Genomic DNA, 23,485 nt, shown 5'->3' on the forward strand with positions numbered 1-23,485 from the left:
TTATATTGACTTCTCTAGTGCGGTAGGATATAGCAGCTTATATTTTCAAGACTAAATTCAGAAGTTTCACTACAAAATTATCAGTCGGAATCCAATTACATCAACATATATATATAATCTATACGGCTATAAAGCCTCTATACTAATCAATCGAACTTCTTATTATTTGAGTTTAATTTTCCACATTCGTCAAGTTTATATATCCCTAAAAGATATGCCAACCTAGTGACCACTAGGTCTATAGCCATCCCTATGGAATCCTTTGCAATGTCAATTTTTGAGCCGTCTACTTCTTGCCAATTGACAGGAATTTCCTTCATGGACATCTTCTGCAATTCGCCTAAGAGTAATACTTCGACATCGAAAATCCATCTTTCTGTATGCATATGGGGGAATATCAGGCTTACCGATTGGAAATTGAACATTTTAAAACCACACTGAGTGTCCTGGATATTTCTAATTCCAAAGATGTATACCAACGTATGTAATCCGTACATCAAGAAATTACGAATAAATGATCTTTTGACAACCGCATCGGTATCTACCATATGGGCACGAGACCCTATTGCAATTGCTGGCTTCTTGCTGTCTACTGAACTCAAATATGCAACTAGCTTGTCGACATCGCTGAACTTCGTGGCTCCATCAGCATCAGCAAATAGGCTGTACTTACCTCTCGAGTGCAATAATCCGTGCGTCACTGCACCACCTTTACCTCTGTTCTTCGATAATTTAACAACCCTCATGACATGCGGCTTTAAATGGAACTCATCTGCTTTTTTAAGCGCAAACTCATCACTTTTGTCCAGCGAGCCATCATCCACTATAATTATTTCGTATTTGGATGGATAATTAGTATTCAAGTGTTCGATACACTCATCAAGCATTTTACCTAATCTCTGCGTTTCGTTAAAGCATGGTATGACTACACTCAATTGGATTGCATCATCTCTGTATTCAGACGTACGGGAATTGATCCTATCTGGTAGTTTGTAATGTTCATTCGTTGGATCGTTTGTCGTGTAAGTTAATTCACTCAATGTAGGCTCTCTTGGTTGATGAGAAAAGAAAATTATAATCGTGTAGATACATATAATTATGACCGCCACAAACAATAGCATATACACTAGCATCCTTAAGGTAAATTGTTCAATTGATCTATAATAGAAACTTCCATTTTTCAAAGTTGAAACCGTATCAAAAATCCAATATCAACAATATATCACGTGGCTGTTGGTATTATTACATTTTTTTCTATTTAATACATATGATACAAACTAAATGCTAATGAAATGTTAGAAGGTCAAACTGTTGTTGAAGGTTACTTGTTAGCTAGCTTTGTGACTCTATTATTTAAACATCTAGCATTATTTACAAATATTTCCACTAATTCTTCAAATCTAATCGAATCTGCTCCGCTTTTAAATTTATCAAATCCGTTAAATAATTCCAACGTATCAACTTCTAATTCAACCTCAAACGACTGATCTTGTTCCACGATTTTTTTACCACTCTTGTTTTTCAGTTCTCGTGGCAGTAATACTCTTGTCATATCAAACCTGGTTACAGTAGGTCTGTGAGTCCAAGAATTACGCTTCTTAATTCTGGTCAACGTAGGCTGGTTTTTTTTTATAATGCCATCGATATTATTGTCAGCAATAGGGTTTTCGTATGACAATGATAATCTTAAATCATACATTGAAGAAGGATTGTGAATAAATAAACTAGAAAGTCTTTGTTTATTTATAGCTGTGTAACGAGGAGGGTCCAATAAGTTGTCCTTCGATATACGAATTGATTTCGGTTGTTCATTTCTACTGGTAATCTGATAAAAATTGTCAGTTATGTCACTTTCCAATATATTAAATTTCCTCTTTGGACTATTGCTATTTGCCTGGGGTGATCTTCTCAATTCATCTTGGTAAGATTTTTCCAAATCGTCCAAAAATTTGCACATATCATTCCAACCAACTTCATGAACTCCCATATCAAAATAGGTATTAGAATTGTCAGTGAAGATACATTCAGTGGATACATTAATATCAATTCTATGGCCTGCTCTTTTATCAATTATCGTTCCAAACTTTAATTCTAATTCCACATATTTTCTTTGGTCATCAGGGATTTCGGTAAAGTTTGCATAAATCCATTCTGCTATAGTTCTAGTAACTGATGGAGGAGGAATCACGCCTGTTATTGAACATTCCAAGTCAACATTGACTGTCAGGCTTCTATCGAACACCCGCTTAGACGATAAGCTCGATTCTTGTGCATTTACAACAGGCGTCCCGTTGGCAGTGCCTTGGTACGATGTTGGTATCCATTCTTGGGCCCATATTGGAGGTTCTGTATATCGTCTTGGTTTGTTTGTAGATTTTAGTTTGCTTATTCTGGTCAATTCATCTTCATCTTTTTCTGATTTGTCTTGCTCTATGGGGTGTTCCGTACTGCTTGAAATATCAACATCTTTCTCATTCGTTATATCCGCAATTGAACTACGTCTCAAAACTGGGGACAATTGCTGATTTGGTTCAGTAACAGGCACTCTGAAATTTGAATGTTCATCTTCAGACCAATCCTTTTTCGTTTCCTTTGTCTTAAGTTCATTATTTGGGGCTGGGTCATTTAGTAAATTAACTAGTGAATGTCTCTGGTAAGTCGACATATCTGGCCTTACTGAATCGCCAGAATCATCATTCGTTGTCTTTTTTGATGGAGAAGGCTCATCATTCAAGATTGATCCTACATTCATTATTAATAAATATGCTTGATTGCTTATATAACGAAAGCTATCGTCTGTATAGCTTCTATCTTTTTTCACTTTGAGCTAATGAATTTTTTTACAATCAGACACGACCAAGTTATTCTTCAGCATAAAGCTCGAAATAGGCTACAAATTGAAGTATTGAACATTTACATGGCTATACTTCCAAGTAATATATAAAGGAACATGTATTCGGTCGTACCTTATATAATACAAAATAAATAAAACAATTAAGCTCCTAAGTTCTTGTTTAATCTCTTTGCAACAGCATCGATGAATTCTTCGGTAGTGACATACGATGATCTTTCAGTCTTACCTTGAGCTAAAGCTAAATCCTTAGTCATGACGTTGTCTAAAGCAACGGTATCGATAGTAGCTTTTTCCAAGCTTTCACCGAATTTAACGACATCAGCATTGTTATCTAACTTACCTCTTTGAATTATACCTCTGGTCCATGCAAAGATAGAAGCGATAGAGTTAGTGGAGGTCTCCTTACCTTGTTGATGCTGCCTATAGTGTCTGGTAACTGTACCATGAGCGGCTTCAGCTTCGAACGCCTTTCCATCTGGGGTCATCAAGACAGAGGTCATTAAACCTAATGAACCAAAACCTTGCGCAACAATATCTGATTGCACATCACCATCGTAGTTCTTCATGGCAATGATATAACCGCCCTTGGATTTCAACATTTGGGCGACCATATCGTCAATTAATCTATGTTCATACCAGATACCGGCTTCTTCGAATTGCTTCTTATATTTCTTTTCGTATAAATCTTCGAAGATGTCTTTGAATCTACCATCGTACTTCTTCAAGATGGTGTTCTTGGTAGAGGAGAACAATATTAATTTTCTATCCAAGGCCATTTTGAAGGATGATTCGGCGAAATCAGTGATTGACTTCTCAGTGTTGTACATGGCTAACGCAACACCTGGCGCGTCATAGTTGTACACTGGATAAACTTCGGTTGCTGAGCCATCAGCTGGCTTGAAAACTAATTCTAATTGACCGGCCTTTGGAATAACAACATCGGTGGCCTTGTATTGATCACCGAATGCATGTCTACCAATGATAATTGGGCTTTCCCATTGTGGAACGATTCTTGGGATGTTATCAATGACAATTGGTTCTCTGAAAACAGTTCCACCCAAGATATTTCTCAATGTACCGTTTGGAGATAACCACATCTTCTTCAACTTGAATTCTTCGACTCTGGCTTCGTCTGGGGTAATGGTTGCACATTTGACTCCGACTTGGTACTTCAAAATTGCTTCAGCAGCATCGGTGGTAACCTTGTCGTCAGTCTGATTTCTGTATTCAATACCTAAATCGTAGTATTTCAAATCTACGTCCAAGTATGGGAAGATCAACTTATCTTTGATAAATTTCCAGATGATTCTGGTCATTTCATCACCATCCATTTCAACAATTGGTTGGTCAACCTTAATCTTATTGAATCCCATCTTAAATTTGCTATATAATAAATTACCTTACACTAATATAAGTTTGCTAAATTAATACACCATATAATACTGTGGGAACTTGGCGTATTTATATTACTAACCCGGAGAAGTGAAACGCTACAAAAAAGAAGGGCGGGGCGGGTAAATACTCCAGTTCCTGATTGTTGAGAAATACCAATTATCCGTTTTGCTATTTGTCCACGTTAAATAGACATCGATAAAATGGTCATACGGATCAAGGGTGATATCTGGGGGCTTCTATAAGACGTCTACTTTGAATCTTGTAAGGCATTTGAACAGAAAATCGAGTTGGAGAATTCTGTTTATTTGCTGTACCCCAGACGTAATCGGTGGTTCATTCCGATTGTCTCCTTCCACGAACTATTTTTCCGTTCATTTCCGATCAAATGAAAAAATGCTGAATAATCGCCCCACGTTAAACACAAAAGTTCAAATGGTTAGCGAGCTTTGATTGGTGGGGAGAGTATTCCAGAACTGCGGACGGTCGAAAGATAACGATTGTCTACATTTGGCGCATTTGAGTGGAGGTTACATCGGGGGTTGTCCGATTTGCACCCGGCTAAGTGATTTCAACATACCTACTCGAAGTGGAATATCCGTGTCGCAAGCGAAATACATGTAAAAGACTTTTTCAATTTCTCCAGATCGATTCTGGCTTTACCTGACATTGGGTGTTACTAGTTTAACACAACTGGTATTGATTTAGTACAGCATCTCGGTTGGAATATACTCCGCCCTCTCCGAAAATGGTAAGCATATATACCCTACATGCAGAGTGAGTTACATTCGTCTACGTGTTCCAAGATATGCTGTATGCTTCTTTCTACCGAACTGACTTATAGAAGGCGTGTAGGCTGGTAGAGTTTAGAGCCTCTCAGCGTTCCATGACTTGGAACCCTACTCGGAACAAAGAAAAGGCGCCACACGAAAGTTGTCGTTACCCGGACATATCATCTCTTTAAAGCGAGAATAAATTTTTCAATATAATATTATAATCTATGAATAACACTTGTTGTACTTAATTATAGTATTAATGTATGTTATAGATTACTAGTTATTCCATTAATTTAGTATGTTATGATGATAACCTAACTCAGCTCACTCTTAGTCAATGACGATGCTGATAACCTTTTTTTCCAACATTCATCAATTTATCTGATTCAATACTTCATTAATGGGAATAGTACCATTTATTCAAATTAGTATACTAACTTATATAAGTAAATAGTTAATACAATACATTCAAAGAAAAAAAAAACTGTAGTTATAATCGGTAGCACGTACGAATTGAACTTTGCATTAGCACCTGAACAGAATTGCAGGTGGGAATTGCTGGTTCAGATAAAAACTACGGTGACATATCAAGACTTGACATTGATTGGAGATTTGGGTCTGAGTTCTTCGATTTCGTTGGTCTGAGATATCAAGAATTGGGGTTTCTGGGTATTGTTGACTGTTTTATACCTAATCATCGATTTGGTATACATGTCACGCTCGTAGGTCGATGGGTCAAAGTTATTAATTAATACGTCAGGACTCATTATTACCCAACCGGGCCTCAATTTGATAGGTAAATTGTAGCCAATTCTCGATGGAATTATATGTAATCTTCTGTTCGAATTGGAGAAATTTTCAGCTACCTTATAGATTGAATCAGGTACGGCGTTAATGCTGTTATTCGTTTCGTTATTCTCGATTTGTAAGTCTGTGTCGACGTTGCAGTGAATCAAGTGGTTATCTGTTGATCTGCGTACTGTTCCAGTGATACACATCCAGCAATGCCACTGATGCTTAGTGAATAATGGTTTGCAATCTGTAGAATCATTTGGGTAATATGGAGAGTTCTTATCAACCAAGACGAATACTAGTTCTTCTGATCTTCTGAATTTTTTATTACAAACGTCAGAATTAAGAAATTTTGTCAATTCTTGGATTTTTTGCGTCGTTGCCCAAATAAACAAAAATCCCGGTTTAGCACACAATTTGTAAAGTGGTAGTTGATAAAGCAACGGCTGAATAAATTGATTTTCGACCAATGCTCCAATCATAATAACATCAAACTGCAATTCATAGTCATTTATCCATGATTTCAAAGTCGGAATTATTAATTCTGATGTGATTTTACAACCATATGGCTTGACCGCATGTTGCAGAATCTGATTCTTCTTCAATTGGTGTAGTTTTTGTAACTTAGGATACCCTTCCATTGGATTCTGTATATTTCTAACATGCTTGATAGGGGGACGTTTGCTATGAATATAATGGTTTGAGTAGTCATTCTCCCTAATGGTACTCATGGCTTTCAGATTAGTAGATGGCGCACGTCTTGGCCCAGATCCATAGTTGTTATTGAAACTATGCCCAACATTATTATTATTATTATTGTTATTGCTAGCAAAGGACCTTGAATTATTATCTAGCGGTTTCATGTAGCTATTTGTTGTTTCGGGATAAATATTCCTTGACCCACCGGCAAATCGATTATATACCAATTTTTCGTGTGGCGGGACATGGGCATTTGCATCTCGATTCTTATCATTCAATTTGTTTGCCGAATTTCGTCTCGACATTACTTTTTTCTTAGTAACTTAAATATTTATAAATCAATTAATACTGGGGAATTATCCCCCGTTATATACTAATTATTTTTGGTTGTAAAACAACCAGGATGTTTCAAACTTGTTTTGCAGAAAGTTATATGCAGACCGTTAGAGTGTTACCACAAAATGGTTGCAATGTCTCTTATTGGGAGATTTGCACAAACTACTTGAAGCAGAACCAAAAAGAAACGTTCAAAACTCTCTAGGACGGTTAATAAGATGTATAGTAGTAGAAGTCAATTGAAACCAATGTTGGAAGCTAGAAATGTGGAAAGTTCTTTGATTGATTCACAATTTAAAAATTCTAGTTTGGTTTATCATTGTATCCGAGCCAAAAGCAGTTTGACTAGTTATATACACCTGGTAAGTAGAAACTACATCTTAATTAGTGCATAGAAAAGGTTACTAACTAGCAGAATAATTCCCCCGATTTGGCTCAAGAAGTGCAACATCGTTTGATCAAAATTAATAGGCAAATTGATTTGAACATTTCGGAGATCGCCAAGAGCCAGCAAAATGTACTTTTGTTACTTGAACATGACCTCTACTATTTATTGGCAAATCTCGGGATATTAAAAATTCCTAGGGCGTTATTTGATCAACAAATACTACTATTCAAGAGACTTGTGAATAATTTATTGATTGAACATGAAACGAATGCGATGTTGCCGTTGGTGAAGGCATTGCAAAATCCCAAAACTGCTGAAAAAGTGTCAAAGTGTTTCGGAATATACCTAGTGGAATACACAAACTATGATGAAGTGAATATATTTCATCTCAACTTTATTGTTAGTTTCATACCAAAGATATTGAAAGTATACAAAAGATTCCCACGGTTGCTAGAAATATGGTTGCAGTATCTGTGCCAGGATGTGATTACCATTGAAACATTGACAGGACAAATTGCATTACCTTTAGAGCATGGCCTTGATAACAGAAAGTACTTTCCGCTCTACGACTTACTTTATAGCTTATTATTCACGGAAGATTGTAAAGATCAGATTATCGAGACCTATTTTTTGGAATTGATTGTTATATTGAACAATAGTGAATTCCCCTTTCTATTTCAATGGTTGCGTCAATTTTCAGACATCTCCAGATGCTTTATCAATCGATTCGCATACATATTTAATGAGGCATGCATAGGACAAGATGAGCGTAATATATTAGAATATCAAAGATTTTTAATGGCATTTAACAAAGTTTTAGTTTCATTATCTTTAGAATTTCGAGAACAATGCCTCCTGGATTTTGAGTTACAATTTTTTTCAAAACTTTTGCAACATACTGAAGCTGATAACTCAAACATAGTCTACATATTTTTGATAAAAACAATCGATGCCATGTTGCCATTTATATCAAATTCAATATTCAAAGATTTCATTACTGAATTGTTCCAAAGTAAGATATTCAGTCAACGGCTTGATGATTGTTTCTCGCAACCAAAATATTCTGAATGCAAAATCTTGTTTTTGGCCTTGTTTAACAAAATTCTTGAGACAAATTGCAGCCATCTAGTAAAAGATTTATTCTGCTTTAAAGATAGGATCAAGGAGAAGAAAAAATCCTCATGTAAGCCAAATAAAAATCTACTGATGAAAGCTATGCAAATTTCTAAATTGAAATATAATGAAGGTGAAAGGCAAAATAGCTTTTTATCAATTCTTCAAAAATTTCAAGCTAAATCACCACAAGATGAGTATTTAGTATATGATGATGAAAAACTAATTCCTCGCTTGATTAGTGAAAGTTTGTTAACCTTTTTTCAGAACAAATACGAGTGTAACAAACTTCTTATTGCCTTAGTCATTAATCTATTATCCTTCGAGCGAGGCATAATCTACAATGTGTATTCCAAAGATGTGCGCTCTAAATATTCTGATATAGAGAACATTATGGAGTTTCTATTTGATGCATTCCTCAACTATAACGATATAATTAACGAGCATAATGAAAGAAAGTACCTAACTATGGATAGTGCCATGATTTCACAAAACGATCAACACGAGTATCTTAGGCCGACCCCTAAATTTTTGGAAAGGCTATCACCCCTTGAGTGCAATATTGGTACTTCTGATGTTAACCATGGATCATTAATACTGAATATGAATTGTTTCCAAGACTTCTTAAATGATATATTCTACTGTATTAAAATTAGACATATAATAACGTAACTTCATAAAACAAGCAAATATACAATCTAAGTAATCTAGATAAGAAAGGTATTAGGAAAGACATTAAGACAAAAACAAGCCTTATTTAGATTCTTCTCTTCTACAATAATCAATTAGCACCTTCTTCTGTAACACTCCATAATATCTCCCTTCTTTCAATAATACAATAACACGATTGCCAATTTTATCAAAGATCAAATGTGCTAAGCTTAGTTCGGAATCATAATTCAAAAAAATAGGAGAATAATCTACATGTCGGATTAAGTTTGATAAATCAAATAAAACGGTTTGTAAATTTTCCCAATTTGAATCGCTATTCAAGCAACGATCAGTTGTTGCTCCATAATTAAAATAATCACCATCAGACAGTTGCGAAGATGGAGTATCGCTAATGTTTCTCACAATACTCAAATTGTGATTCAATGGGTTCATTGTGTTCTCATTTATGGGATAGTGAACCTCGTCTAATAGCTTACAAAAAATGTCATCCATAATTTCATATTTTAAACAAAATTCCTTTAATTTATCCAAACAATATTCCAATTCTGAAAAATAAATAAGCCCAACACACACTTCATTCTTAATTAATGGAATGCATCCATCTAGCAATAGTTTGTCTGCCAATAGAATTAATTTTGATTGTAGCAACGAAGCTGCAACATACGGAGATGCGCTAATATCAATATATAATTTCTCAAAGTTGCGATCAGTAGAATAGTCATTAGTTTCTAAAGAATCAAAATTGGTAAGCTTATTAGCATGGAATGGGGGGCGTTTTGATGTATATATCCTACCACTAGTGGTATCATTTACTGCTCTTGAACGATGACGAAGATTGAGTTCTTCGTCATCGTCTTGATCATAAGAATCAATATCAGTGATGATCTCACCCGCAGTAACAAATGGATCTAAAGCTTCTGTTTCAGGCGACATAAATGGATAATCGTTCAGCACCAATAACGATTCATATAGCGACTTTTTTTCTATCAAACTACCCAGCCAGTTTGCAACCGAGATAGAAATTGAAATAGGTAGAACATAGGTATATGAGCTTGTTAATTCAAATAGTATTGTGACTAATGTGATATTCATTCTAGTTATGCCCGCCATAAATGCACCTGCACTAATCATTGAATATATTCCGAGATCAACACATTCATTATTCGAAGAATCCGGAGAACAAATGAATCTCATCAAAGATGTAGAAGGGGCACTTGCTCCTTCATCACCCAAATTTAAGTTGTACTTATAATTTGACCATTGAATAAACATAGCAAACGTACGCCCGTACAACGCACCGATCACCATAGATGGAACATATATACCACAGGGAAGTTTTAAGCCAAATGTTAGACATGTTAGAACCATTTTAACAACTAAAGCAAAAATTAATGATCCCAATTCTTTCACAAATTGTTCATGGGTAACAGGACATAAAGACAGATCTAACCCTTGTGAATTACAAGAAGTGGCTAAATCTAGCACCAATTCAGATGATGCTTGTTTAGTATATGGATTCCAAAAGGTGATGAGACCAGTTAAGAGAGAAATGAAAAAAACTTCGATTATCGGATGGTTTTTTATCATCTTTAACTGACGAAATTTCTTTGGCCACCATCCAACAAAGCGTACAAACAAACCACCAAATATACCCCCTGAAATTCCAATAATAATAAAGAATATTAATTCAACTGCATTCCAGTCAGAAGTATACTTCAATTCAAACAAAACAGTATTCCCTGTCCCATATGGATTAAGAAATTTTAGAAATAAAGTTGATATGATAGCACAAAAGAAAATTTGAAATAGTTGATGAGAAGGAAGATAATGGTTAATCTCTTCTAAAATAAACAAAACACCTCCTAGCGGTGAACCAAATGCCAATGCTACCCCAGAAGAAGCACTTGCAGATAGAATTTGTTTCTTCATGAAATCATTATTATTTATGTAAGGGAAAAATCTGGTCATAATATTACCAACTGCAGTAGCCAAATGAACATAGGGACCTTCTTTACCTAATGCCATACCCGAAGCTATTGCAAATATCAACGCTATGGTCTTTGCAAATAGTGTGTAGGTACCTAAAAATCTACGTATAACAAACCCAGAAAGTATAGTCTTAACTTCGGGTACTCCAGATCCGCAAGCAGTATACATAACTCTAGCAGAAACATTGGTGTCTTCATCTCCATCATATGAATAATCTTCGTCACTCTCTTTTCTTCGAATATAACTATTTGGTCCCAATAAGTTAGCCGAGCTATCATATATATTCATTTTATCCTTCTTGCTAGATGCTACTGACAAACGACTAGTAATTTTTGTAGATAAAGTAACAACGCAGGCCAAATAGGCAAGGACTAATGTTAGTACAACATAAATAACAAAATCCAACCTTAATTTTTCATATGGCTGTCTTTCAAATAGCGTCGACCACGAAATCCAATCAGGGCATTGTACGCTTTTTTGGTTATTAGGCTTGGTACTAAAAACATATCCAGATTTGAAGATATTCATCGATATTGAATTCATGCGTGGAGGGGGAATAGTGGGTTCTGAATTAACACAGCAAGAAACTTGGCTCGCAAACCAATTAGATCGACAATAGCCATGTTTTAAACCCACTAGCAATATCTCTATTTTATCAATCAGATATGCAATTAGCGAAAATAAGAAGCCAATAATAACGATAAGAACCCATTTACCTAACACCAAGTACGTTTTGTAATAAAACGGAATGTTTACGCTTTCCTGCTCTTCACCATTTGACGGATTATCTACTATCCATTTGTTATGATGCAATTCATAATTAAATCTGTTTGTGAGTGTAAAAGCCTTAGCCCAGTCGATAGTAGTAAAATCATTATAATAATCGCGCATAGCATAAAGCTTATCAGGAATACCGCTTAGTAGCCTAGAAGCCAATGTAGGATTCGTTCTTGCCGTATTCAAGGACGACAGTTCCGTATGAGTACTGCGGTATACGTCTGCACTGTGTGCTCTATCTAAACCAAAGTTGTAACTTCCAGGTGTTAACACAGAATTTCGAGGCACAATAGGTGAACGAATATCGATTTTGTTCAATGATTTGATTCGATGTACTCGTCTATCACTACCTGGAGTTTGAATAGGAACATCATTTTTATCTATATTCGTATATTCTAATCTGGGTGTTATATTCTTAACCAAATTTGGCTCCAAATAATAGTTGGGGCTCGAATTATCGTTATCGTTATCAATATGACTGTTTTGATAGCTAGAACAATGTTCATATGCGGGACTTCTAGATTGGTCCGAGGACATACAAAGCTTTTGAGTTTTTGACCTCCCTCTTCTACCCTTCATGTTATATCTTCATTTGTTAAAGCCTCCGTTTAAATTGTAAAATAATAAAATATATAAAAAATATGCTTTCGTGTTTTAAAATAGTTTCGTAGCACGGAGCTGATTGTGTACAAATCTTATCGCTCACCCAAAACGACCTATTGTTTCAAATTAAGTGACCCAAAATATTTATACAGAATATTCTTAGACATTATTGTAAGGTATGATACATTGGTTTGAACATAGAACACTCTTCTACTAGGGCATAACATCCCTCCCTAATAAATATAAATGACATACACTTGAACTACGTAATATAAAAGTTATGAAAAATATAATTCTCAGAGATGGTTTCGTGGTCTAGTTGGTTATGGCATCTGCTTAACACGCAGAACGTCCCCAGTTCGATCCTGGGCGAAATCATTTTTTTTGCATTATGCTTAATGCGTTCATTCTATTCCCTAAACGTACATCATTTCAAATCAAACTAAGAGTGATGTAGATACATATGTCTATCGTTTATCAAGTAGTCAGAGGACTTATATGTCTTTCTTGAGTGGCATATCCTATTGGTTTTACCCACCAAACAAGTGTTTGCAAAATTACAGGTATTTATTTTACTATTAACGTAGAGCTATTAAACAAAACATTGCACTATACCATTGCCGCTGTATATGTTCTTGATTATTAAATGAGCAGGTATCCTTATATTTTTGTAGTATATGATCTTTTTATGACAATATCAGAGTTGCGTAGTTTTGTGTAATTTAATCGGTGCTCGTCCTTAAATCTCGTCCAACCATTTCATTCATAAATTTCAAACTTGGTCCATAGATAATTGTCTTGTTGCTAAATTCAACATCATTATTATATATATCTTATTCTGAAGTAAGTATGTAACTTGATTTATCATGAGATCGCGGTGGGGTTATGTTACTTAAGTCAAGCCATTGATATTAAAAATGTGTACCTCTCGCAAGATTTTCCAAACCGGTAACGAAGAATGGTAAATACTAACAAATATTTTAGAACGATGTCTACTGAACAAAAAGTTGCAGCTCCATCTCAAAGTTTATTAAATGATAAAGTAAGTAATTTTTCATTCCCTTGTTAGATCAATTTAGAGCTGTATCGAAACGAAACAAAGGAACTGTCAAATGAGTAGCCTATGACTACCATGTGGAGTAATTCGAAGGCGTCCTATATGCTGCATTTAACGGAATATTTCATTTTATTGTAATAGCTTCAATTACTAACTATTTTTTAGTGGGATGTTGTTTTATCGAACACTTTAATCAAGACCGGTTTAGGTTTCGGTGGTGGTGTCTTAGCCTCGATTTTGTTATTCAAGAGAAGATCTTTCCCAGTCTGGTTAGGTGTTGGTTTTGGTTTAGGTAGAGGTTACTCTGAAGGTGATGCTATCTTCAGATCCAACCACGGCTTAAGAACTGTTAAGGCTTAAATTTCTCCGCATATGACGAATAATTATTCATTGAATAAATCCTCATCGACTCAAACTTAACCCCGAATGGTATTGGGGTTTAAATGTCGGATTGTAAAGTATAATTGTTAGAGATTAGTAGATGAGGATGAATGAAAAATATGAGGTTATCTTTAGCTATACGTTGTAATGTCCTCATAACCTTTTATTATATTGTTTTTGTTCTTGTTTTCCTTGCCCACTATTATCCTTGGTAATGGCTTGGTTTATTTTATTATATTCATATTCTTATGAAATAGACACTAAAAATTGAGATGCATGGTCTTTTTTTATTATTCATTTATCATACTGTTATTAAACATCTCTAGAAATAGTTAATAATATATTCTTAGAATGTTACTTTCTACCTGGTTACTAAGTAGTTATATAAAGCTATTTGATTTACGTAGAGACATTTGGCTCTGGACTACACTCAATATCAGACCTTTTTAATATGGGTGTGTATATAAATAATGTATATATTAATCATCTACAATGAAATCTTTGAAAGATCGATTCTAGTGTAAATAATGTCTAATGAAATAGGCAGCATAGTCAACGGAGATCTTGATCTTTATGAGTTCCTAGAAGTAGGCCCAACATTCGAAGAAAGTGAAATTAAACGTCAGTACAGACGTAAGGCATTACAATATCACCCTGATAAAAATCCTAGTGAAGATGCTGCTAAGAAGTTCCACTTACTATCACAGGTATATGAAATATTAACCAATGATAAATTAAGATCTAATTATGATAGGATACGGCAACTTAAGATCAATAAAATAGAAAGACTGAAGAAGTTATCTGAACAAACTAGAGCTTTCAAAGAAGAATTGGAAAAGGCTGAAAGAGAATATAAGTTTAACAATTCCAATGTATTTGATAATACGAATCGAGAATTCATGCAAAGAAAAGTATGGGAAAATAACTTAGAAAAATTGAAAGAAGAAGGTCTAAGGAAGCGTAGGATTCATGAAAAAGAGATAATAAAACAATCTGTTCCAGCTGCTAGCCAGGCTAAGAAATACATATCGTTTAACGACATACCGCTTAAGTCAGAGAAAATATCTACTTTCATGAGCATAGAAGAAGATAAAGTTGACAGTGTGAACAATCAGATGACTAAAACTATTGTTAGATGGAAGCATAAGCCAGAACTAAAAGAATTAATTACGCCAGATATCTTGCAAGAAATGATGATAATATTTGGACCAGTTAAGTTTGCAAAAATACTTCCAAACACGACAAATTCAAGATACGACTCGGGTATCGTTGAATTTGAAAACTCTAAAGGTGCTCAGCTAGCTGTTAATCATGACTACAAGAAGAGTGCCACTCTCTGGGATAGGACGAAAGTCAGAAAATTGGCTAGTTTATTAAGAGAGTGTAGGTACGACACCTCAATAATACCTATTTGTAATATAGAAAATAATTCAATTAGTCTGGAAGAAGCTCAAAAAATTTCGAGACTAATAGCTAAGCTGAATCAAATAACAAATTTTAATCCTCCTTCAAAATATGCCGTTAAGAACATTTCCTTAAAATCTGATACGTATATGCATCAGCTTTTTAATAACTTTATCCTAAAAGAGGCTCGTAAGGAACTCAAATGAATGTAAAATCCGTATCTGACTCAAATATAGTATATCTTTGAATAGTTAAGCCTTTTAGAAATTTGCTTTTATATACGGCAAATATAGTATTCTGAAATACTATATAATTAATTCAGATTAATGTAATATATTGATCAACCTGTACTAACTTTTGCCACTATTTAGTAACCTACAATATTGAAATCAATTGATTGAAAATCTATTAATAAGTTTAATCATCCCTCCATTTAACGAATACCTCATCAGTTCTGAATCTCTGAGTGCAGACAGTGTTCCATAATTCATTAGTTTGTCCCATTCTATAACCTAACAAACCAGCATGAGCAATCATTATACCATTATCAATACAAAATCTCTCGTCAGTTGCAAAAATTGACCCATTTTTCCTGTCATTAACCATTAATTCCATCATTTGTTGTAATCTTTCATTGGAGCCGACACCCCCAACTATTAATACTTGATTACTTTGTACATGGGCCATAGCTCTCTCTGTTATTTCTACGAGCATCGAAAATAATGTCTCTTGAAGAGAAAAGCAAAGATCTTCAGATGTAATTTGCTCTCCTGTTTCGTCATCGATTAATTTTTTGTTTTTATTTTCAGCAAATAAATCTTTTGCTAAAGAATCAACATGAGCTAAGATACCAGACATTGATAAATCCATTCCTTTAACAGTATAAGGCAAAGGTACCAAATGTTTCCCCTTTTTTGCCATTTGTTCAATATTATACCCTGGTGCTGGTTCGTTAGGGATTCGTAAAGTTCTAGCGAAACGATCTAGACAATTTCCTATAGCAATATCCAAAGTTTCGCCAAATATTCTATATCTTTGTCTGGAATATGCAATGACTTGGGTATTTCCTCCACTCACATACAATACGACTGGGTTATCAGCTCCAGTTATTTCTCTACCCATTTCAATATGACCAACACAATGGTTCACACCCACCAATGGCAAATCCCATAATTGTGATAATGTCCTTGCTGCAATAACTACACTCTGTAGAGGTGCACCCATACCTGGTCCTTGAGTAAAGCAAATACAATCAAGGTCGCTACCTTTCACCTTTGCTTCAATTAATGCTTTTTTGATTATACGAACAGCCCAATTTCTATGATGACGTGCTGTATCTCTTGGTAAAAATCCTTCTCCAGGAGGAGTTACGTAAGTATCCCTAACGTTGGACAATATTTCAGCTCTATTATCTAACGAAAGTTGTCCTAGGTTGTGTTTTATAACACCAACGCCTAGTTTATTGGCAGAACCTTCGAGACCTAAAGCAAGATAGTAATCTTTACCAGGTTTGGCATATTGGTCTAAATCAACCGTCATTATTAGTAGTTTTCTCTTAGGACAACTAGTGATTGGAGAACAGATTTGCTGATTTTATTGATGAGTATATGGCATTTCGTTACATACAGGAATTAAAATAATCGCTATAGATATAGGAAATTCATGTAAACAAACAGCTTAAACTCCAAAATAAATCAGACATTCAAGAGTATGCCATCCTTAAGTTACTTTCTAGACAGAACAAAACAACTGTGTGAGTCTATACTGTCGTTGAAGTTTCAATCTCCTGGGATATTTACAAATTCGTTCATAAAAGAACCCTCAATAACTAGCTTATTAAAGGATGCAGAGGAACATGAGCAGGCGCTCTATAAAATAAACAAGCCAAGGGGATTTAACAACCTATCTAAGCCGTTGATTCCCAATAATAAAAATGATAAAGAAAAAGAATCGATACGGATGCAGCTTGAAATGAGGCCAGAAAGAATCGATGGTAAATCATGCTATGTTGATTATAGTTTCAATGATTTCACGAATGTAAACATGAATAACAACAAACAAGCGCCTCCCTCAGAACAGGCCAAGAGAACTGCTGTAAGGATACCTGAGATAGTAAAAGAGTCGATTGAAAATGTACATGAAAATAACGATGTCCCAAGTTCACCCGAGAAAATCATCAACGTGAACTTAATACCGGAGTCGATAATCCTGTCAGACAACATCAACGACATATGTGAAACGATATTGGGTTTGATAAGAAGGTATCCCAATTTGATCCAGGAAAATAAGACGGCACCCGATGCGTCATTGTTAAGTGATATCGTAGTTTATCATCAGGAATACAACAGTCTTACCAACGAAATCTACGAGTTAGAAGAGGTGGTGGCCGAACAAAAGGACCAATTGAACTTCTACAATATCAATTTGAGCGAACGAAGCCCCATCGATAGAAGCCCAATTCGAGGCCACAAGAGATCCCACGAAGAATCGTCAGACGATACAGAAAACCCTGACGATAGTGTAGATATCGACGAACTCATTGCACAGGAAGAGAGCGAGATACAGGAATTAGAGGACCAATTGACTAAGCGTCAGAAGATTAGCATATGAAAGCAGTGGAAATGTATATTACAGTATAGTCTAGGTTAGCACAATATAAGCTTCTCTAGTTTCTAAGGTTCCACTAAAATGCAAAGTGTACCTATGTGCACTCCGTTAGTGTCTACATGTTCAGTAATTGAAATCCGTCTATTAATATACAAATTAACGAGAAACCTATTAAAATTAGTTGATGGAAGACAAGATATCGGAGTCACCAGCATCTAAGATAGCTAAAGTACCGACTCTGAATAACTTACCGCAAACGGTACCTAATTCGTTGTTACCACCTTGGAAGTAGTAAACTTGGGTCTTAGACAACATAGCGTAGTATTCCAATTCAGACTTTCTTAAGACTGGGGTGTTACCAGCAATGATGATTAACTTAGCCTTACCGGTTCTTAAAGACTTGACGGCGGACTTGTATCCTAAGGTGTACTTACCAGATTTAATAACTAAACCTAACTTAGCGTTAATGTTGTCGCTGCTCTTTGATTTTGGGGCCTATTAACTGTTAGTATAATGCTCTACTCGTGCTTGCGTCCACTGTTTGCAATCCATAAATAGTGACCTGCCAAATACACCGTTTCTGTTTCGGGTTTCCAACTATCGAGTCCAATCTAATGGCTCTATGTTCGTTCATCCAGCCCTTTCCCAGTGCTTTCTATTTGACATTCATCCATTCATCTGTAAATAAGATACTGACCATCTCTGCGTTTCTATATAATTATACACTCCGGTCTTGAGGTGATTAGATGAGTTCTTCTCTTTATAAAAGAATACAACTGAAAATTAATTTAATTATGTCCGATGCTCACCAGAGGGGGAGGGTGAAAAATTTGCGAATTGTGAGCGATAAAGAACGGTCACATTAATCACATGATACATACTTCTAAATTGACCATGAGCTGAATAAGTCGTGCGTTTATCTAATTCTCGGGTCTTAGCACCATGTTGACAGTGAGGGCTCATCCGGGAGATGTGACACAAAGCTCATAGTTAAGGCTCTGGACCGGGGGGGATTTTGTGTAACCGAAACCCGAATTGGGCGAGAGGTGAAAAATTGCGACTAACACTGGGACATAATTGAAAAAGTTAGTAATAAATTTTTATTTACTACCAAGGATTGTTAAAGCAACGATTAATAGGTATGTTATGCACGATATTACCAGCACATATGATGAGATAGAGGACCTGAGATAGCACAGAGGAGAAGAAAACCAGAGAAATGATTACCAGGTTGCCTATGCTGTCGAGGATACCCCCGTCTACACTGGTCGACGAAAAAGTTTTTGAACTGCGTACTAACTAGAATAGTTTATAATGAAGGTTGAACTTGACTCATTTTCCGGTACTAAGATCTACCCAGGTAGAGGTACTTTATTCGTTAGAGGAGACTCTAAGATTTTCAGATTCCAATCATCTAAGTCTGCTTCTTTATTCCACCAAAGAAAGAACCCAAGAAGAATCTCATGGACTGTTTTATACAGAAGACAACACAAGAAGGGTATTTCTGAAGAAAGTGCTAAGAGAAGAACTAGAAAGACCGTCAAGAACCAAAGAGCTATTGTCGGTGCTTCTTTAGAATTGATCAAAGAAAGAAGATCCCAAAAGCCATCTGACAGAAAGGCTGCCAGAGACGTTAAGTTAGCTAAGGACAAGGAAGCCAAGAAGGCTGACAAGGCTGCTAGAAAGGCTGAAAAGGCCAAGTCTGCCGCTGCTGGTGCTCAATCTAAGGTCTCTAAGCAACAATCAAAGGGTGCTTTCCAAAAAGTCCACGCCACTTCCCGTTAAGTTTGAGTAAGTTAAAATATGATGTTAACGCAAATTAGATTAACAATTGATGTATTTTTAATATAAATATATATAAGCTTTTCCGAAAGTTTGGTGGTTCTTTTTTTATATCGTTTCCTTTAATGTATGTTTTTATTGTAACTGTACGAGGTTTATTAGATTTTGAACTCGCCCCTGGCGAATACCTGTCCTACTCTATCGCTATCTAATCTACTTAAAATTAATTCGGGCTTGTTGTTATGAGACCTGAATCCAAAATAGAACGATTCGGTGCTATGACAATACACTAAACGTTTTGCACCGCTGTTTAGGTCATGTATTACACATACGGCACCCATGTATATGATTGTATTGTTGTACTTATCCACTGCTGTCAATGGCACGTCTATGCTGGCTTGCATAATGATATCAACTAATGCGTTACAGTAATCTGCACTGTAATTGTTTACTATGTGATCAGCTATTCGGCCTGCTGCATTCATCATTATGATATCCTCTCCATTGCCACTACACATGCAGCTAACCGATATTCCATTCTTTGTTCGATGCCCTATGGCAGCTCCAAGGACGCCTGCACACCCTATTCTGCCTGGAAACTTAAAAAAGTTACCTCCTGATGAAGTTGCTATCTCTGTAGTTCTGCCATCAATATGCATAATACCTATCGTATCCTGTATTTCATTTCTAATACAATCTACGTCGTTCGGTGGTTGATTGTAGTCGCCGACCAATGTGTCTTTGTACGTGTTGTAGATCTTCTGAGACCTGGGTGATACCAAGGTATTCGTATCAACTTCTTCTTTCGTATTAGTAAGCTCGTCCAATAGTGGCTTCTGCCCATGATCAAACATCAACGGCCTTGAAAGACCAAAGGATTTGAAACCAGTCGAATATAACCTATTCAATTGCTCGAAACATGTCAAGGTTTCAGTTATCGGGTATTTCTTAACTATGTTATACATGACTCCCACCTGAGTATCGTTGTGTTCTCTATCGTATGAAATGAAGCTGGCATCACATTGAACCGCTCCTACCAAATTTAGCGATGAGCCATATCCAGTATTTGTCAAAACTGACTTTTCTAATTTCTTACTGACTTCTGTCAATACACTTTCCGATTCATTCACTAGTAAAGCCCCTTTGATCAATCTCCTATATTTATCATTTTTCAGTAAAGAATGGTTACCTGCTCCTATGTGTACAATTACTAAATTATCTTGATTTTCCATAAATAATGGACGCTCAATGCCTTTAGACATGGTAGAATTCAAGATCTATGGATCATACGCAAATAGATGAGAAAAAAAAATGGTCCCTAGCAGGATCGAACTGCTGATCTTGGCGTTATTAGCACCACGCCTTAACCAACTGGGCCAAGGGACCTATTTTGAATATAATCGATTATTACTGCCGATGCTTCCGAGTACTCCTTCTTTCTATATAGTCATAACACTCAGCACGTTTTTCTTGGCATAGAGCCTATTACACCGCCATCCATACGACTATAAACGTGCAGGTTTATTAAAGTGAAGGTTTCCAGCAAAAGTATTACTATTATTATCATAGGTATAATGCTTGCATTGTTATTTACAGCGGGCTATTTCGTGACACGAGCGTCAAAGGAGATCAATGGTGCTCGTCGCCGCCGAAAGGAGAGGAAATTAAAACTGAAGAAATCAAAGGCAGAAACAAAGCCCGTACGGACTACGACTGACACATCTGCATCAATAAATAGTGATACAAGTAGTATCAGCGTGAAGAGCAAAGAAACCACCTTGGATTCGAAACCGATTTCTTAGACTTTGTATATGACCCCATTAGGCTAACGACAGCTCCAATTTAATTAACAACGGTTTTTCATTTTATCATTTATATGCAGGCTTAATTAAGTCAATATCTATTCATTCATAATACTTCTACAATTTCTATAATACTGATGTAGTATTGCACTATATGTTTCTAGATATCCATAGTTTCGTTCCAAAATGAAGCTTGGTTTTAGATGGTTCAGATATATAGGGTATGGTGTATATAATGACTTGCGAAGCAGGTTGCCATACTACAAATCTGACTTTACAGATGCATGGAACTACAGAGTGATACCATCCACCACATTCATATTTTTCACTAATTTGTTGCCGGCTATAGCATTTGCCCAAGATATGTTTGATAAGACAGACAATAAATATGGATTGAACGAGGTTTTGATGAGTTCGGCCATGGCAGGAGTTGCATTTGGGTTGTTTTCGGGCCAGCCTTTATGTATGGTAGGAGTTACGGGACCAATTTCGATTTTCAGTTATACGGTTTATGAATTAATGGAGCCACGAGGAACACCTTATTTTCCGTTCATGTGCTGGATATACCTTTGGTCTATGGTTATGCATTTCATCATCTCTTTTGGGAATTTAATTTCCTACTTGAAGATTATTAGTCTGTTTTCGTGTGATGTATTTGGGTTTTTCATCAATGTTGTTTATCTTCAAAAGGGAGTGCAGATTTTGAATAACCAATTCAGAAACGTAAGCACTGAGAGTGGATATTGTTCTGTAATGATCAGCTTATTGATGGTTATATTTGGAGTCGGAAGCTTTATTTTCGGCAGTTCATTGCATTATTTCAAAGGTTGGATTAGAAAAATATTTACCGATTATGGTGTTCCCGCGAGTATTATATTTTTTACTGGCTTTATTCATTTTGGAGGGAGTTTACAAGACACTGAATTGGACAGATTGCCTATTACGCAATCATACCAACCTACATATCATGGAGAAGGAAGAACCCATGGCTGGTTCATTCACTTCTGGCCGCCTCATATAGCTGTCGCCGATGTATTTTTGGCGATTCCTTTTGCTATATTGTTAACCTTTTTGTTTTACTTTGACCATAACGTCTCGTCACTTATGTGTCAGCTGAAGGAATTTCCGTTGGAAAAACCTTCTTCATTCCATTGGGATTTTACATTACTCGGTATAACTACAGGCATAGCGGGAATAATGGGACTTCCAGCACCTAATGGTCTTATACCACAAGCACCGCTTCATACACAATCGTTAGTTATTCATAATCTCCAAACAGGAGAAGTATTATCTGTTGTTGAACAGAGAGTAACAAATACAATCCAAGGCATTCTAACGTTTGTGATGATGAGTCGACCATTTTTAGTTGTCTTGGGATTGATTCCTCAAGCACTACTTGCTGGTTTGTTTTTTGTTATGGGTATCACAGGTTTACATGGGAACATCATCACAAACAGAATTAGATATATCTTTATGGACTCTGAGTATATTCAAAATGATTCAACTTGCCCTCAAGTGTTCAGAGATATTGATAGGATACCGAACAAAAAATGGTTCTACGTTTACTTGGTGCTTCAGTTAATTGCATTTGGCTTTGAATTCGGTATAACTTTGACCAAAGGAGCCATAGGATTTCCGGGAGTGCTTATGTTCTTTGCCATATGTGCTGAATGGGTCTGGCCTTTGATTATTCCACGGGAAGATTTAGACAATTTGGATTCTGAAGTGGCAGACGAGTTCATTATTAGAAATTTGCAAATTGTTGACGAATTAAAGCTGAGCAGTAAGTCTTCGAAGAGTTTTGATCGCTCTGATTATGATACGTATGGTGGTGGAATGCATGAGTATGAATTGAGCGATCGTGGCGGTAATAGTGAAAACAAATAAAATATTATTCTTATAAAGGGCTAGCATTGCATTTGTTTGTTTAATAAAAATAGCATGGATTTAATTATATAAGTCGTACATATATTTAAATATAGCTTTGACCAAGTTTAGCGATATTTAATATTTTTAATATTTTTCATAAATTTGTGAATTTTGGAATAATTTGGAAGTCAA

At 35.8% G+C, this 23,485-nt stretch overlaps 15 protein-coding genes and 2 non-coding genes across 17 annotated transcripts; 8 read left to right on the forward strand and 9 right to left on the reverse strand. All coding sequences in view use genetic code 12, as the record gives it.

Annotated features, from left to right (window-relative positions):
* Positions 1-146: 146 nt before the first annotated feature.
* On the reverse strand, positions 147-1,133 carry DEHA2E22704g (DEHA2E22704p; the record flags this gene model as incomplete). Its single annotated transcript, XM_460287.1, has 1 exon — positions 147-1,133. The coding sequence occupies one exon, from the start codon at positions 1,131-1,133 to the stop codon at positions 147-149; it is 987 nt and encodes a 328-aa protein (XP_460287.2).
* A 188-nt stretch (positions 1,134-1,321) lies between these two features.
* DEHA2E22726g (DEHA2E22726p) lies at positions 1,322-2,752 on the reverse strand (the record flags this gene model as incomplete). Its single annotated transcript, XM_460288.1, has 1 exon — positions 1,322-2,752. The coding sequence occupies one exon, from the start codon at positions 2,750-2,752 to the stop codon at positions 1,322-1,324; it is 1,431 nt and encodes a 476-aa protein (XP_460288.2).
* A 242-nt stretch (positions 2,753-2,994) lies between these two features.
* Positions 2,995-4,227, reverse strand: DEHA2E22748g (DEHA2E22748p; the record flags this gene model as incomplete). The annotated part of the gene is made up of 1 exon (XM_460289.1): positions 2,995-4,227. One exon carries the CDS (start codon positions 4,225-4,227, stop codon positions 2,995-2,997), a length of 1,233 nt encoding a protein of 410 aa, XP_460289.1.
* Positions 4,228-5,609: 1,382 nt separating this feature from the next.
* DEHA2E22770g (DEHA2E22770p) lies at positions 5,610-6,818 on the reverse strand (the record flags this gene model as incomplete). Its single annotated transcript, XM_460290.1, has 1 exon — positions 5,610-6,818. The coding sequence occupies one exon, from the start codon at positions 6,816-6,818 to the stop codon at positions 5,610-5,612; it is 1,209 nt and encodes a 402-aa protein (XP_460290.2).
* A 249-nt stretch (positions 6,819-7,067) lies between these two features.
* DEHA2E22792g (DEHA2E22792p) lies at positions 7,068-9,022 on the forward strand (the record flags this gene model as incomplete). The annotated part of the gene is made up of 2 exons (XM_460291.1): positions 7,068-7,211; positions 7,265-9,022. The coding sequence occupies 2 exons, from the start codon at positions 7,068-7,070 to the stop codon at positions 9,020-9,022; spliced, it is 1,902 nt and encodes a 633-aa protein (XP_460291.2).
* An 81-nt stretch (positions 9,023-9,103) lies between these two features.
* On the reverse strand, positions 9,104-12,325 carry DEHA2E22814g (DEHA2E22814p; the record flags this gene model as incomplete). Its single annotated transcript, XM_460292.2, has 1 exon — positions 9,104-12,325. One exon carries the CDS (start codon positions 12,323-12,325, stop codon positions 9,104-9,106), a length of 3,222 nt encoding a protein of 1,073 aa, XP_460292.2.
* A 370-nt stretch (positions 12,326-12,695) lies between these two features.
* DEHA2E22836r lies at positions 12,696-12,769 on the forward strand. Its single transcript has one exon. It is a non-coding gene; the product is annotated as a tRNA-Val (tRNA).
* A 580-nt stretch (positions 12,770-13,349) lies between these two features.
* Positions 13,350-13,808, forward strand: DEHA2E22858g (DEHA2E22858p; the record flags this gene model as incomplete). The annotated part of the gene is made up of 2 exons (XM_460293.1): positions 13,350-13,433; positions 13,614-13,808. 2 exons carry the CDS (start codon positions 13,350-13,352, stop codon positions 13,806-13,808), a joined length of 279 nt encoding a protein of 92 aa, XP_460293.1.
* A 548-nt stretch (positions 13,809-14,356) lies between these two features.
* On the forward strand, positions 14,357-15,439 carry DEHA2E22880g (DEHA2E22880p; the record flags this gene model as incomplete). Its single annotated transcript, XM_460294.1, has 1 exon — positions 14,357-15,439. The coding sequence occupies one exon, from the start codon at positions 14,357-14,359 to the stop codon at positions 15,437-15,439; it is 1,083 nt and encodes a 360-aa protein (XP_460294.2).
* A 211-nt stretch (positions 15,440-15,650) lies between these two features.
* On the reverse strand, positions 15,651-16,772 carry DEHA2E22902g (DEHA2E22902p; the record flags this gene model as incomplete). The annotated part of the gene is made up of 1 exon (XM_460295.1): positions 15,651-16,772. One exon carries the CDS (start codon positions 16,770-16,772, stop codon positions 15,651-15,653), a length of 1,122 nt encoding a protein of 373 aa, XP_460295.1.
* A 171-nt stretch (positions 16,773-16,943) lies between these two features.
* DEHA2E22924g (DEHA2E22924p) lies at positions 16,944-17,843 on the forward strand (the record flags this gene model as incomplete). Its single annotated transcript, XM_460296.1, has 1 exon — positions 16,944-17,843. One exon carries the CDS (start codon positions 16,944-16,946, stop codon positions 17,841-17,843), a length of 900 nt encoding a protein of 299 aa, XP_460296.2.
* Positions 17,844-18,017: 174 nt separating this feature from the next.
* On the reverse strand, positions 18,018-18,736 carry DEHA2E22946g (60S ribosomal protein L30; the record flags this gene model as incomplete). The annotated part of the gene is made up of 2 exons (XM_460297.1): positions 18,018-18,335; positions 18,722-18,736. The coding sequence occupies 2 exons, from the start codon at positions 18,734-18,736 to the stop codon at positions 18,018-18,020; spliced, it is 333 nt and encodes a 110-aa protein (XP_460297.1).
* Positions 18,737-19,154: 418 nt separating this feature from the next.
* DEHA2E22968g (60S ribosomal protein L24) lies at positions 19,155-19,625 on the forward strand (the record flags this gene model as incomplete). The annotated part of the gene is made up of 1 exon (XM_460298.1): positions 19,155-19,625. The coding sequence occupies one exon, from the start codon at positions 19,155-19,157 to the stop codon at positions 19,623-19,625; it is 471 nt and encodes a 156-aa protein (XP_460298.1).
* Positions 19,626-19,780: 155 nt separating this feature from the next.
* On the reverse strand, positions 19,781-20,854 carry DEHA2E22990g (DEHA2E22990p; the record flags this gene model as incomplete). The annotated part of the gene is made up of 1 exon (XM_460299.2): positions 19,781-20,854. The coding sequence occupies one exon, from the start codon at positions 20,852-20,854 to the stop codon at positions 19,781-19,783; it is 1,074 nt and encodes a 357-aa protein (XP_460299.2).
* Positions 20,855-20,934: 80 nt separating this feature from the next.
* Positions 20,935-21,008, reverse strand: DEHA2E23012r. Its single transcript has one exon. It is a non-coding gene; the product is annotated as a tRNA-Ile (tRNA).
* Positions 21,009-21,196: 188 nt separating this feature from the next.
* Positions 21,197-21,424, forward strand: DEHA2E23034g (DEHA2E23034p; the record flags this gene model as incomplete). Its single annotated transcript, XM_460300.1, has 1 exon — positions 21,197-21,424. The coding sequence occupies one exon, from the start codon at positions 21,197-21,199 to the stop codon at positions 21,422-21,424; it is 228 nt and encodes a 75-aa protein (XP_460300.2).
* Positions 21,425-21,610: 186 nt separating this feature from the next.
* On the forward strand, positions 21,611-23,311 carry DEHA2E23056g (DEHA2E23056p; the record flags this gene model as incomplete). The annotated part of the gene is made up of 1 exon (XM_460301.1): positions 21,611-23,311. The coding sequence occupies one exon, from the start codon at positions 21,611-21,613 to the stop codon at positions 23,309-23,311; it is 1,701 nt and encodes a 566-aa protein (XP_460301.2).
* Positions 23,312-23,485: the final 174 nt, after the last annotated feature.

This window comes from Debaryomyces hansenii (genome assembly GCF_000006445.2).
Source record: "Debaryomyces hansenii CBS767 chromosome E complete sequence".
Classification (NCBI taxonomy): Eukaryota; Fungi; Ascomycota; class Pichiomycetes; order Serinales; family Debaryomycetaceae; genus Debaryomyces; species Debaryomyces hansenii.